The 13493-nt window shown below is 41.3% G+C and overlaps 1 protein-coding gene across 1 annotated transcript in view; it reads left to right on the top strand.

Moving 5' to 3' along the window:
* Positions 1 to 11314, top strand: part of LOC135462967 (E3 ubiquitin-protein ligase TRIM47-like) — a 42247-nt gene extending 30933 nt beyond the window's left edge. Inside the window, exons 3-8 of the mRNA XM_064740289.1 lie at positions 3295 to 3981; positions 6326 to 6421; positions 7163 to 7393; positions 7885 to 7907; positions 8165 to 8352; positions 10743 to 11314. Coding sequence (XP_064596359.1) covers positions 3295 to 3981; positions 6326 to 6421; positions 7163 to 7393; positions 7885 to 7907; positions 8165 to 8352; positions 10743 to 11314 — 1797 coding nt within the window. The remainder of the gene's footprint in view (positions 1 to 3294; positions 3982 to 6325; positions 6422 to 7162; positions 7394 to 7884; positions 7908 to 8164; positions 8353 to 10742) is intronic.
* The last annotated feature ends 2179 nt before the right edge of the window (positions 11315 to 13493 follow it).

Here is a 13493-nt window from a genome sequence, read left to right as displayed (position 1 = left end):
TGTTGTTACTCTGATGCATTGTGTGTTCTCTGTGAATTTGTTCAGTTAACATACGATGACGTTAATGTTTCATATCAATTCTTTACTCATCTTATGAACTTTCTTTTTCAGTATCAGTTTGCTGTACATTTAATGCCGCTTGAATTCTGTGTACAACTGTTGTAGCTATAGATTAATGGCATTATACTAGTGTCAGAAAATCCGTCTTACGTTCCCATTAAAGTGTATTTTAATATTATTCTGTATGAAGGCAAATGTGATACCAACTATAAATGGCTCCCTGGCTTGCCACTCAATACTGGAAGAAGAGAGCAAAAAAACAGGGGTTGCTGGCCCAGTGCCAGTATAATGTGACTGCGTGGGGTGTCAAGTCTGGTGTCTTCGGCCGGACTCTTTGGTGGCATGAACACGGCCTGCCACAAGAAAACACGGTATATGTCCATACACATGTAATGACTTAAAGTTACAAGCAAAAGTTACTATTGTAGGGATGTCATACAGTATAATAATGTAAAAGTTTATTGAGGGATTTTTTTTCCTTTCTCAGATCAAGTGCATTTCTCAGAACTAAGTATTTTATATTTCAATCTGCACAGTTATGTGAAGGTGAGAATCACGGTGGGATTTGCGTCGACAGGTAAATTCTGTAAGATGAAGTACGTCTATTTTTAAAGCGGGATGTTTCGATTAGGTGAAAGAGTTTTCTTTCCTCGGTTGTCTCAGACAGTATTTAGTTCGTATGGTCGTCGTCAAATCGACACAAAGTAGACATACGACAGGGGCGTGTCCATATATAGACTCTACCCTCAGCCTTCGGGTGAGCCTCTAACACTGTCGATGCGCAGTCAGAATATTTCCATCTCACGGAAAATGACTAATTTTGGTTCACATTGTTAAATGGGTGGATCTTGTCACTACAGTGCGCTACGTTTTTAATGTGAGGTTCTGAAACTTTGACTTTGAAAGGTATTATGCAGAGCTATTTTGAAGGTCGATTGTTTGCGTGAGGTGTCGCCTATGACACATAAAGCCGGAAAAAAACATCCAGGGATTGCTGTTTGTTTACCTGTTTACTTGTTTACTTTGTTTATAATGCTATATGAAGTGACTATATGCAGTATTAACGTCACATAGAGCTGACAGTACAGCCTCACCTACTGATTACTGATAATGGTGTAATGGTGTAACTTGACACAGCTTTGCCCTTCAGGACGGTCATATACCCACATGCAGGCCTGTTATAGGTTAGCCAAAGCTATCTGTGTGAAATTTTAACAAATATTAACTTACATCTAAAGCCTACAGCTTACGTATCTCCTGTCCAGGCTGATAGGTTGTCTTAATATTGTCCGGTTACCATGACAGAAGCCCTGTATGTCTAGATATGTACGTCTCATTTCTGGTGCGCAAAATCAACACTTACGATTTAAACACTCTGTGATCAGTCTTGATCGAACGATATATCAGCACTACTGTAGTCTGTATTTCTGTGGTTCCTCACAATAACACAATAAAACACGGCAAGCTGGAAGAGTTTGACCTGTCGCAATTTTGTTGCATATCCATTTTAATACATGTAATTAAGAAATATCAAATGCCAAGCTATAGTCCAGACGCTTGCCGATATTGTTGTACGGTGTCAAGTGTCCATCGCCACCACTGTAGCCCAGACGCTTGCTGTCATTGTCATAGCCAAGTCTCTTTAACTACACCTGTACCCTGGAGGCCTGGCGCCATTGTCATATAAGGTCAAGTCTCCATCACTACCACTGTAGACCAGACGCTTGTCGCCCTTGTCATATAGCGTCATGTCTTCTTCACTACCTCTGTACTCCATACCCTTGGTGCCATTGTAAAATATGGTCAAGTCTCCTTTATTAGCACTGTAGCCTATACACTTGCCGACATTTGTCATATAGGGTCATGTCAACTTCACTACCTCTGTACTCTAGACGCTTGGCGCCATTCTCATATATTGTCAAGTCTCCTTCATTAGCACTGTAGCCCAGACGATTGCCGACATTGTCATGTAGGGTCATGTCAGCTTCACTACCTCTGTTGTCCAGAGCCTTGTCAGCATTGTCATATAAGGTCAGGTGTCCTTCACTACCATTGTAGCCCAGACGCTTGCCAACATTGTCATATAAGGTCAAGTCTCCTTCAGTACCAATGTAGCCCATACGCTAACTAACATTGTCATATAAAGTTAAGTCTCCTTCAGTACCAATGTAACCCAGACGCTTGCCGACATTGTCATATAAAGTCAAGCCTCCTTCAGTACAACTGTAGCCCAGAGGCTTGCCAACATTATCATATAAAATCAAGTCTCCCTCAGTACCACTGTAGCCCAGACGCTTGCCAACATTATCATATAAGGTCAAGTCTCCTTCAGTACCACAGTAACCCAGGCGCTTGCCAACATTATCATATAAAGTTAAGTCTCCTTCAGTACCTCTGTAGCCCAGACGTTTATATATAAGGTCAAGTTTCCTTCATTACCACTGCAGTCCAGACGCTTGGCGCCCTTGTCATATATGCCCCCATTTTCATATAAGGTCAAATCTCCCTAATTCACGCTAGAAATTTAGTCCAGACGCTTGTCGCCATTGTCATATAGGGTCATGCCTGCTCCATTACCACTGGAGTCCAGACGCTTGGTGCTCTTGTCATATAGGGTCAAGTCACCTCCACTATCGATGTAGTCTAGAGGCTTGTCGCCATTTTCATATAAGGTCAAGTTTACCTAATTTACGCTAGCAATGTAGTCCAGATGCTTGGCGCCATTGTCATATAGGGTCATGCCTGCTTAACTACCACTGTAGCCCAGATGTTTGACCCGATTATCTTATATCTGAAGTCCCAACATTTTTGTTTTCCAAGTGGGATGATCTTACCTTTAAATCACCAGGCTAACGTTTTCACACACCAATCTGCTATTCATGGATGGGGCTATATAAAGGTGTCATCACTGTCAAACACGCCTGGCTAAATGGGTTGACCAGATCTTTGTCAAAAAAGTATCTCGTGCATGATAAAAGCAATAATTGCCAAGTTTCTAGCTATGAAGAAGGGATTCTCTGGAGGGAAATATAGGCACACATGTTCTCCTAACATAGGTATTGTAACGCTTCTTGAGCAATGGCGACAAATTACTGACCCCATATGTTGTTGGAACAGGCCCTGAACTGCAGATGGAGACTGTGTACTCTGTTGAAATTATATATTTTCATTAATGGCAGGACCTTTATTGGTGTCAGTTTTAGTAATTTGCTGTTTTTATATTTTCTATTGCAGTCAAAAACCGAGCGTATAATGGCTGAAAGCAAGGAAAATCGCGAAGAGGTTCTTACATGCCCGATATGTGTGGACAAATTCCGGAAACCAGTAACGTTACCTTGTCAGCACAGTTTTTGCAGAGAGTGTATTGCTGTGTATGCTGACAGGTCTAAACCTGGACAGACAGATGAGGTCACCTGCAGCACCGGGAGTGAGGGTGTTGATCAACTGATCTCATGCCCTGTATGTCGGACACCAACCAGTCTGGGGAGAGAAGGTGTGGCTGGTCTGCCTCCCAACTTTCATCTGGCAGAAATAGTGGAGAGGTTCTCTTCTGCTGTTAAGGTTGAGGATGACATCCCATGTTGTTCTCTGTGTGGGGAGGATAATCAGGCTAAAGCTGTCAAGTTTTGTACCAACTGTTCTTTACTGTATTGTAAAGACTGTCTGGCTTCTTTTCATCCCATGATGGGTGCTATGAAGCGTCACCAGCTGGTTTCGTCCCTGGAGTATCTCGCCCAGGAAACCACACAGCGACAGGTCAGTGGGGATGATCAATCAACTCAGCAGCCGTCATGCCCCAGACACGGTCGGTCATTCGACTTGTACTGTGAACCGTGTCGAATGGTGATTTGTACGGGTTGTGTGGTTGAACATGCGGGACACGCTATGCGAGATGTACCATCTGCAGCTGAGAAAGACAAGGTAAGACCCTAATGTATCTATGCGCCGAGACAGACCTTCGTGTACCAGCCGTCCACCAAAATGGACGTTCCGCGTCAATAGTCGCGCGAGACCAGATCCCAACAAGACGTTCAACAAAAACCACAAAAAAGAAATTATATACATTAAAAAATTAGAACGAAATCATGCACAAAGGAGCAGAGAACAGACGAATGAATTAAAAATCAGTATCCAAATCATTTACCATGCTAGTTAATAAATTGTCGATATTCAGAACGTGTCATGGTTTGGAACTATGAGCCAAACGTTTCTATAAAACAGTGAAGAACGGGATATTTTCTCCTGTACTGTAGTAAATCGTGTGAAAGTCGAATTGATAAAAGTGTTATCTTTAAATATCTGAGAATATATGATCACTCCAGATCGTTAATAAAATGTCATCATAATAACAAAAATGAGCAACAGGCAATTGACTACTGAGCTTAGTTCCTAATTACTTCATGCAGAAAATGGCTAGTCATTGACTACCTAAACGGCTATCACTTTAAACACATTTCCATGTTGAACTAGCTACAACAACTAGCAGTTGAGTATGGAACATGTAGCTGTGTTAGAAGTCTCCCCATACCGTAAGTCCAAATTCTAAGAACATCCAAACTTCAGGAACCTTGCAAGCTCGGCCGTTGACATTGAGGTCGTTGACATTGAGTATATGTACCCAGATACATGTACTACTGTGTTGATCGTGGAGTCTAAGGCTGTGAATGAATGAATGAATGACTATAGCTTAACGCCACATAGGCAATTTTCAAGTCATATCGTGGCGAGAACAAGTTGAAAGCACAAGCCAGTTCAACTGAAAGAGAACATCAACAATAAAACCGAAATTGACGAACGTGTTGAAAAACCATTAAAAAAGAAAGAAAACTTAGTTAAAACTTGAAAAACGATAACCATATAGGGTTTATCTGTGAATATGAGCTATTGATCTAAATAAGGTATCTTAGTCTAAGGTTGTGAAGACACACTTGTATGTCGCGTCATGTATGCTCTCTCTCCTCTCCCACATTGCTGAGAGGTCGTCGTGTAAGGCCAGTGGTTTTCTCCTCGCTACGCATTGTTTCTGCTCCCATGTCGCTGACAGGCCGTCATGTAAGGTCAGTGGTTTTCTCCTGGCTATGCCTTGTTTCCTCACAACACTGAGATACCGTCATGTTAGACCAGTGGTTGTCTCCTCGCTATACCTTGTTTCCTCTGCCACATCGCTGACAGGCCGTCATGTAAGGCCAGTGGTTGTCTCCTCCCTATGCCTTGTTTCCCCCCTCACAGAACTGACAGGCCGTCAAGTCAGGACTATGGTTTTCTACTGGCAATGCCTTATTTCCTCTCTCACATCGCTGACAGGCCGTCATGTGAGGCCAGTGGTTGTCTCCTCGCTATACCTTGTTTCCTCACATCACTGAGATACCGTCATGTTAGACCAGTGGTTGTCTCCTCGCTATACCTTGTTTCCTCTGCCACATCGCTGACATACCGTCATGTTAGACCAGTGGTTGTCTCCTCGCTATACCTTGTTTCCTCCCTCACAGAACTCACAGGCCGTCATGTAAGGCCAGTGGTTGTCTCCTCGTCATGCCTTATTTCCTCTCTCACATCGCTGACAGGCCGTCAAGTCAGGACTATGGTTTTCTCCAGGCTATGGCTTGTTTCCTCCCCTCACAGAACTGACAGGCCGTCAAGTCAGGGCTATGGTTTTCTACTGGCAATGTCTTATTTCCTCTCCCACATCGCTGACAGGCCGTCATGTGAGGACTGTGGTTTTCTCCAGGCTATGGCTTGTTTCCTACCCCTCACAGAACTGACAGGCCGTCAAGTCAGGACTATGGTTTTCTACTGGCAATGTCTTATTTCCTCTCCCACATCGTTGACAGGCCGTCATGTGAATACTGTGGTTTTGCTCCTGGCAATGGCTTGTTTCCTATCCCCACATCGCTGACAGGCCGTCCACTAAGGCCAGTCGTTTCTCCTGGTTATGCCTTGTTTCCTCTCCCCACATCACTGCCGAGCCTTTGTGTAAGGCCAGTGTTTTTTTTCTGCCTTTTGTTATATGACTGACAATCGGACAGATCAGGTCACTGTTTTTATCTGGAAATGTCACGTTTCCTCCCCCATATTACTCACAAGTGTAAGGCCAGTGTTTTTTTTTGTTTTTTGTTTTTTCCCTTTCGCATGTAAAGAATCCGCCATGTAAAGAATGTAGTCTTGACTTCAGCATAAAACCGATGTTAGACAAGCCAGTCAATGAGAAATAATTCAACAAATTTCTCCCATAATTGACAGGTAATGATTTTTTTTGTCATTACAGCCAGCTGTTTTGAGCAGGACAAGTGAACTGGAGAATATCTTACTAGAAACCAAAGAATCACTGTCAGGAGTTAGGAGGCTGCACAATATGATACAGGTTGGTATTCTCCATGGCACCTGTTCAGCCTGTGTTGTCCTCCATAAACAGGTGACTCATTTTAAGTATCTACAATATTGCTATCATTCACAAGTCCAGGTAACATACAGCTGTCAATCATCTAGTTTTGATAAAGTTCTATTCTGCCACGCATTATATATGTACATTTAAATTAAAGAGTTAAACCCGAACAGTGACGACTTCCAGTAAAAACAGGGTAATGTACGGACTGATGCGGGGATTTATATGTGTGATGGACGTGTCTATTTTACTTATCTCTGGCTTATCTAACCAGACTATCGTATCATTAATATGACTTTCTTATTAGTGACACACACGCGATATGCCCAAATGTAATACATTTGATATATCATCGCCCATCATATGCTGTCATAATAATATCTATAATACATACACGTACACCATTTGATCTGATGAGGCGACAACGTTCGGGTTTGAACCAGCCCCAGGTGTCTGAGGCTGAAAGCATCTAAGGCTTCACCATGCTCGGAGCATCAGTTTTGATCGCACAACCCTTTCAGAGGTTGACCGACCTACCTTTGGGGTTTTGAGTGGACACTTGCATGTACATCACTGGATTAAAGGGAAATCCCCTCCACCCCAGAAACACATTTTTATGTGGCACGTATAGTTCACCATGTTACACATACATATATAACGTCTTGAACACGCAGTTCTAAAGGTGTGGATGAGGTAATAAACGATTTTTCTGTTTGGCAGGAAAACCAGGAGCTTCACACTCAGGAAGTAGAAAAGGCTTATTGTGCAGCCTTGGAAGAATTACAAGCCTGGAGGCAACACTCCTTAGACGGCATAAGAACCCGCTATTCACAGTGGAGTGTGGAGTGTAGTGCTATACTCAAACATTTCCAGCTACAGGCCCAGGAAATGGAGAGGATGGTACCGACTTCCAGTGATTTATTAGCATCAGTGGGCGTGGACTTTTTGCACGTAAGTCAACCATGTAAGTCACAATCTCTAACATTAGTTCAGCTGCCTCTACTACAGACGTTACCTAAGACCCAATCCAACATTAGGAACTGTGATCAGGTATTCAAATCCACCTCATGCTGCCAGATCTGCTAAAGTTTTAGATCCTGAGTTCAACAGCTTTATTATGCTCAGTGGTACCCCTCGGTCCGATTAAAGCAATAAAGTAGCAACATGTAATGTCAAAAAGAACATATTGTATGCTGTTTTTTTTTTAAAAATAAAACAAGGTTTGTATGTAAATAGATTTGCAAATAAGGGGAAATTGTATGAAGCACAATGGAATTTATTAAGCGGAATTGAGAGCTGATGTGGGCTATGTAATAGATCTGGGAATGGTCTAAATGTTGGATATAAAAGCCAAGGGTGCTTGCGTACTGTGTGTCTCTGGAGAGGTATCTGTTTCTTCTTTACGTGATTTTATATGTAGGCTTAATTCTGTTTGTTGACAGGGTTCCACAGACTTCACCAAAACGTATGTATAAATGTGTTATACCTCCCCATGTTTGTTATACATGCGCACGTGACTATTGTCAGCAGATGTGTTTCTGTAAGCTGTAGTTGTCCAAAATATGACTCAAGTGTGAGATATATCTAATGTTCAATCTTACGTTTGTCCAGACAAATTAGATCTAACCTACTAGGAATAGTACATGATGTCATTCTTATAACTGCGCGGACACAAGATCACTACACGACTGTGTCTCTTTATTTTCTCTCCTCTTCTCGCAGAACTGATGACCAACTGAATGGGATAAGAGCAGATCTGGAGAAACATGAGGTCAGCAGACAGAAGCTTCTAGCTTCTGTACAACATGACCAAGTTGTTCCTAGACAGGTGACTGTAAAAGAGACAATGCAAGAATGCCAGGACTTAGAAGCAGCAGTCGGTGGACAAATATCTCCCCTACGTGTTACAAGTAAGTTCTTATGTAGAAAAGGCATACAGTAGGGTGTTCTTAGACGACATAAAGGACTGCAAGATTTACATTAGTGTGTGCATCGAAGACACAGACAAAAATGGAGAGGGCGAACGGCTGTGTACCTGCAAAACACACGATAGACTCTGTTAAGAAAACAAACCGATATGTCCGTGGCGTGCCAAGAAAATGAACAGAATTCCAAGAGAGACGAAAGTGAGAAAAGTTTGCAAAAAGTACAAATAGCATAAACCATACACATTAATGTTAGGCAAGGGATAGGGTGGGTAAAACAATGGTAACTAATGTGAGGTATACAGTAGTGTGTGCCCAGAATATACAAAATATTGTCAGATATACAGTATGGTTTGCCCAGAGAACACAGGCTAATGTGAGTTATAAATGTAGGGTGTGCTTAGAAGACACAGGGTAATGTGAGGTATACAGTAGGGTATGCACAGAAGACACAGGCTAATGTGAGTTATACAGTAGGATGTGCACAGAAGACACAGGGTAATGTCAGTTATACAGTAGGGTATGCACAGAAGACACAGACTAATGTGAGTTATACAGTAGGGTGTGCACAGAAGACATAGGCTAATGTGAGTTATACAGTAGGATGTGCACAGAAGACACAGGCTAATGTGAGGTATACAGTAAGGTGTGCACAGAAGACACAGGCTAATGTGAGTTTTACAGTAGGATGTGCACAGAAGACACAGGCTACTACGAAGTATACAGTAAGGTGTGCACAGAAGACATAGGCTAAGGTGAGTTATACAGTAGGGTATGCACAGAAGACACAGGTTACTACGAAGTATACAGTAAGGCGTGCACAGAAGACACAGGCTAATGTGAGGTATACAGTAGGGTGTGCACAGAAGACACAGGCTAATACGAGGTATACAGTAGGATGTGCACAGAAGACACAGGCTAATGTGAGGTATACGGTAGAGTGTGCACAGAAGACACAGGCTAATGTGAGTTATACAGTAGGATGTGCACAGGATACACAGACTAATGTGAGGTATACAGTAGGGTGGGCACAGACGACACAGACTAATGTGAGGTACACAGTAGGATGTGCACAGGAGATTCAGATTAATGTACAGTTGGCCCAGAAGTCTCAAAAAGAGGAAGTTACATAGCAGAATTATATATCAGCAGCTGCAAAATTAGATCAGAACAGATGGTAGTGAAGCCATCGGTGTCTACCTTGTATTGTTAGATCAGGACTGGTGTTTGTGTATTCTGTGGTGTCTGGGTGATGTTTACCCCATGTGTACAAGAGCAGGTGTACACTCTTAGAGCAGGACAGATAACATATTGCACCCAATTTTTTGTGCTTTACGCCGTACTCAAGAATATTTCACTTAGACGACAGCGGTAAGCATTATAGTGGGAGGAAGCTGGGCATAGCCTGGTGGAAACCCACGATCATCTGCAGGTTCTTGGAAGACCTTTCCACGAACGGCCGAAGAGGAGGCCAGCATGAGCTGGACTTGAACTCACAGCGATCGCATTGCATGGTGAGAGCCTTCTGTTTCATTACGCTGCGCTAGCGCGCTAACCAACTGAACCACGGAGGCCCCCTAATTATTACTGAAACATGTATTCTAGTAAAAATTCGCCATTATTTCTTAGATTCAAATGTAGTCAAACACTTATTTCAAAGGGAAAAAAAGAGAAAAAGTGCCCTCATATCTGTTTTATTATTAATGTTAAAGGGTATAGATTCCATGTATAAGAGTATGAGGTTTACATGTCCTTCCTCCATGAATATAAGTTTGATGTTTATATTTTAATATTTAGGTATCTTTAAAAAAAAAATGGCAAATTGAAGAAAATTTAAAAAGACTACTTCTGGTGGATTAAATAGTCTTTGGGGGTATTGTGACAATGAAAGTCACTTGGTAAGTTATGTGTGGCGAGTTACCTCCCTTATACTACAGACGGCTTCTGAACTCCACGAATGACAACAGGCCTACTGCAGCTTGATAGTGAATTGAGTGTTCAAATGTGTCATAACTGACAACTAAAACCAATGGCTGGATAGAGGAAGGTATTATTCTTGTTGTAAGTGATAAGTTTTAAACAAATTAGATCGCTAAAACCTGTATTTTAACCAACTAGTTAGTCTATGTCTATGTCGTACCCGTCATTTAGTCATGAATACAGTTCTTGTCGAAGCTCAACTCTTTTAAACTGGCTGAAAATGACAGAGATCTGTATATAAATTACATTCATGTCAAAAATATATGTCATATTATTTCAAGAGATTGTGTTGAGCAAGTAAAACCACGGTATGTGTACAGGTATTTACACCTCAGTTTTACAACGTGTGTTTATGGTTTGCTGTTGTTTATGCCACTCCTGTTGTGTTTTTGCAGAGCCGACGATGAGATTCACAGAGACAGACGACAGTGAGCTGAGAATCACTGACATCAGCTCTGTGGTAAAGAGTGAGGGCTTGACCAGGGTGTTTATGTGGAGGAGAGTTGTGACAGACGGGCGTTACCAGACGGGCAGGTACTACTGGGAGATACACATCACCTGTTCAGATAGCTGTACCTGTCGTGTAGGAGTGACACAGGAGAGCTGTGATGTCAGTGAGACAAAACATGGCCGTAACACCTGGTACATTGGGATGGTGTACTATGGTGATGTGGTCTGGTGTCATAATCTCCACGGAGGTGAGATCAAACCTGGCTATCGAGAGCACAGACGTTACACACGACCTCATCACCTGGGTGTGTACCTGGACTGTGATGACCAGTCACTGACAGTCCTGGACTGTGACAACAACCAGGTAATATACACTGTTAGTGGTGTTGTCGTCACAGAGCCTCTCGTGCCATGGGTTGGGTTTCATGTCTGGTCTGGACCTGTGTCTGCTCGTCTGGTAACGGGTGACTCTGCAACTCTGCCTCAAGTTCTCCGTGATATGATAAGCACTTCCTGACCATCGGGTAATTATTCATTACATCGTTTCCATCATATTACCATTTGTTGAAATACACTGTTTTGTTAATTTTTAAAAAACAAATGACCAGTTTGTAGATGTTTTAGTTAATGTCAGCACTGTGGCTAATTCAGTATGTATAGCTTGTTCTGCAAAGTGGTCAGTGATCTGTCACAAGCTTACAGCTTGGTGTAGTTATACACAGTCTGTCTGACTTGTCCTGAACATCAATGTCAATTTTCTTCAAGACAAAATTCATGTAGATATTGGCTGGGTAGTTTTATTTTTAGTAATGGTGACTTGTAAATCAGCATTATCAGGAATGTCACTGAGCAAAACGGGTCACAGTTTATACATGACAATACATATTGTCAACATGATACATGTAGTAATTCTTGTTGTGTTATGTAACTTTAGGTCCTAAGGAAAAAACTCAGTGAGGGAAATATCCCTTACCCATTTAGGTTAGACAAAAATTATGTAGTAAATCTTCAACGTGAAAAATATATATACCCTAACTTTTGCATGGTACTTTGTCATACCTCCACATGCAGCTTGCACTTTTGTCTACAATATTCTCAGCTACCATTTTTTTTTAGCTGTAGTGGCTGAAAGTGAGGTCATAACATTGTCTTACCTCTAGAGAAGTGGGTAATACCAGTGGGGGAAAAGTTTTCTGTTCTGTTTGAAACAAAATCCGATTTATTTTATTTAGACATGTTAAATGCAAAGTAGTACAGCAGAAATGTACGGTATATGAACAGCTTAAATGTCTCTGTGTCAGTTTTATAGAGTTAGTCCTCCAACTTCAGTTCGGAGGCGAATCATGGACACATTTTCCCGAAATGAGCATGTGTAACCTATAATGAGGACTAAGTTTTAAAAGTTTTTGTTAGTAATACTTTTATATGAAGTTATGAATCTGACTAATTTCAGGTTTCAGGGCTGTGGGTAGTGGCCCACCTGGGTTGATACTCTGCACGTAAATGTCTGGGATAGGATGTTTTCTGCAGAAAGTGGTTTAAATTTCTTTTCTCTCTAAAAGAAAATCTGAAGAAATGAACATTAACCCTGTATTTTCTGAAAAGCTAACACTTGTCCTTAGATGCTAAAATTTAACCACTTCTCCCCGCTGGAGCAGAAGTTGTGTAGGATTTGCTAAGCGTATCTCCACTTGTACCTGTAGAAACGAATTAAAAAAAAAAACGATACAAATTTGTATTATTATTGTTGCAGAGACAGCACATTTAATCAGATTTCACCAGACAAGAAACAGATCAATGTTCAGACCTGTTTTGAAACACAGCATTAGAATATTTAATGTTGTAAATTCACCTTGCATATAACAAAACTGTAATACATAATTATGCATTGCTATATTAAGGGTCATACATGTATGTATGTGTTTCAGAATAGGTGATCAAAATAACTTGCTTCGCCCATCTATATACCTCCTGAAACAGTTCTATTCAAATAAATGCAGTATTACACTCACCTGTGTAAATGAAATTAGGAAATACAAGCGCAAGGGGGGAACTTTGCGTCAAAAAAGTAAGATGAGAGTCGCGGTGGGGTGTAGACAGGGTTGGGGTTGTAATGGTTGGGGATAACCCATGATAAATTCCCAAAAAGTAGTCCAGTTAAGGCACTCACAACTTGACCTTATTACAATAAAGGTGATCGGGCAAAATTGGGTTTTTGATTTTTTTCTTTAAATTTATGTAGTAAATTTGTCAAATCCAAGATCAGATAGATATATCCCCTACTATACTTTTATGTGTTACCATCCCAAGCCTGTAATTGCAGTTTGCACCTTTCTCTACAATATTTAAAATATCAACCTTTCATCACCACCATTTGTTTGGAAGTGAAGGCATGACCTCTTCTTACCTTGGTAACCTTTATGTGGTGGGCAATAATACTAAGCAGAAGTTTTTTTAGTTCCATCCAAAACAAATAAAGTTCTGATATGGTTTAGTTGGATGCAAAAGAGCAGTGCAGAAATTCATAGTGTTTCTTTGTGGCACTTTTATCTTTTTTTTTTTCATTGCTCGTTTACCCTCGAGATTTCGGAAGAAAATATTTGACCCAATTGCCCGAATTGCGCAGGTTTAACCTACAAGGTGTACTGAAGGCATACTTGAGGCACATCTGAGGTGTACCATTGAGGTGTAGCATA

This window comes from Liolophura sinensis, chromosome 2, assembly GCF_032854445.1.
Source record: "Liolophura sinensis isolate JHLJ2023 chromosome 2, CUHK_Ljap_v2, whole genome shotgun sequence".
Lineage (NCBI taxonomy): Eukaryota > Metazoa > Mollusca > Polyplacophora > Chitonida > Chitonidae > Liolophura > Liolophura sinensis.
The sequence above is the reverse complement of the archived record's forward strand: the minus strand, read 5'-3'. Positions and strand labels throughout refer to the sequence as shown.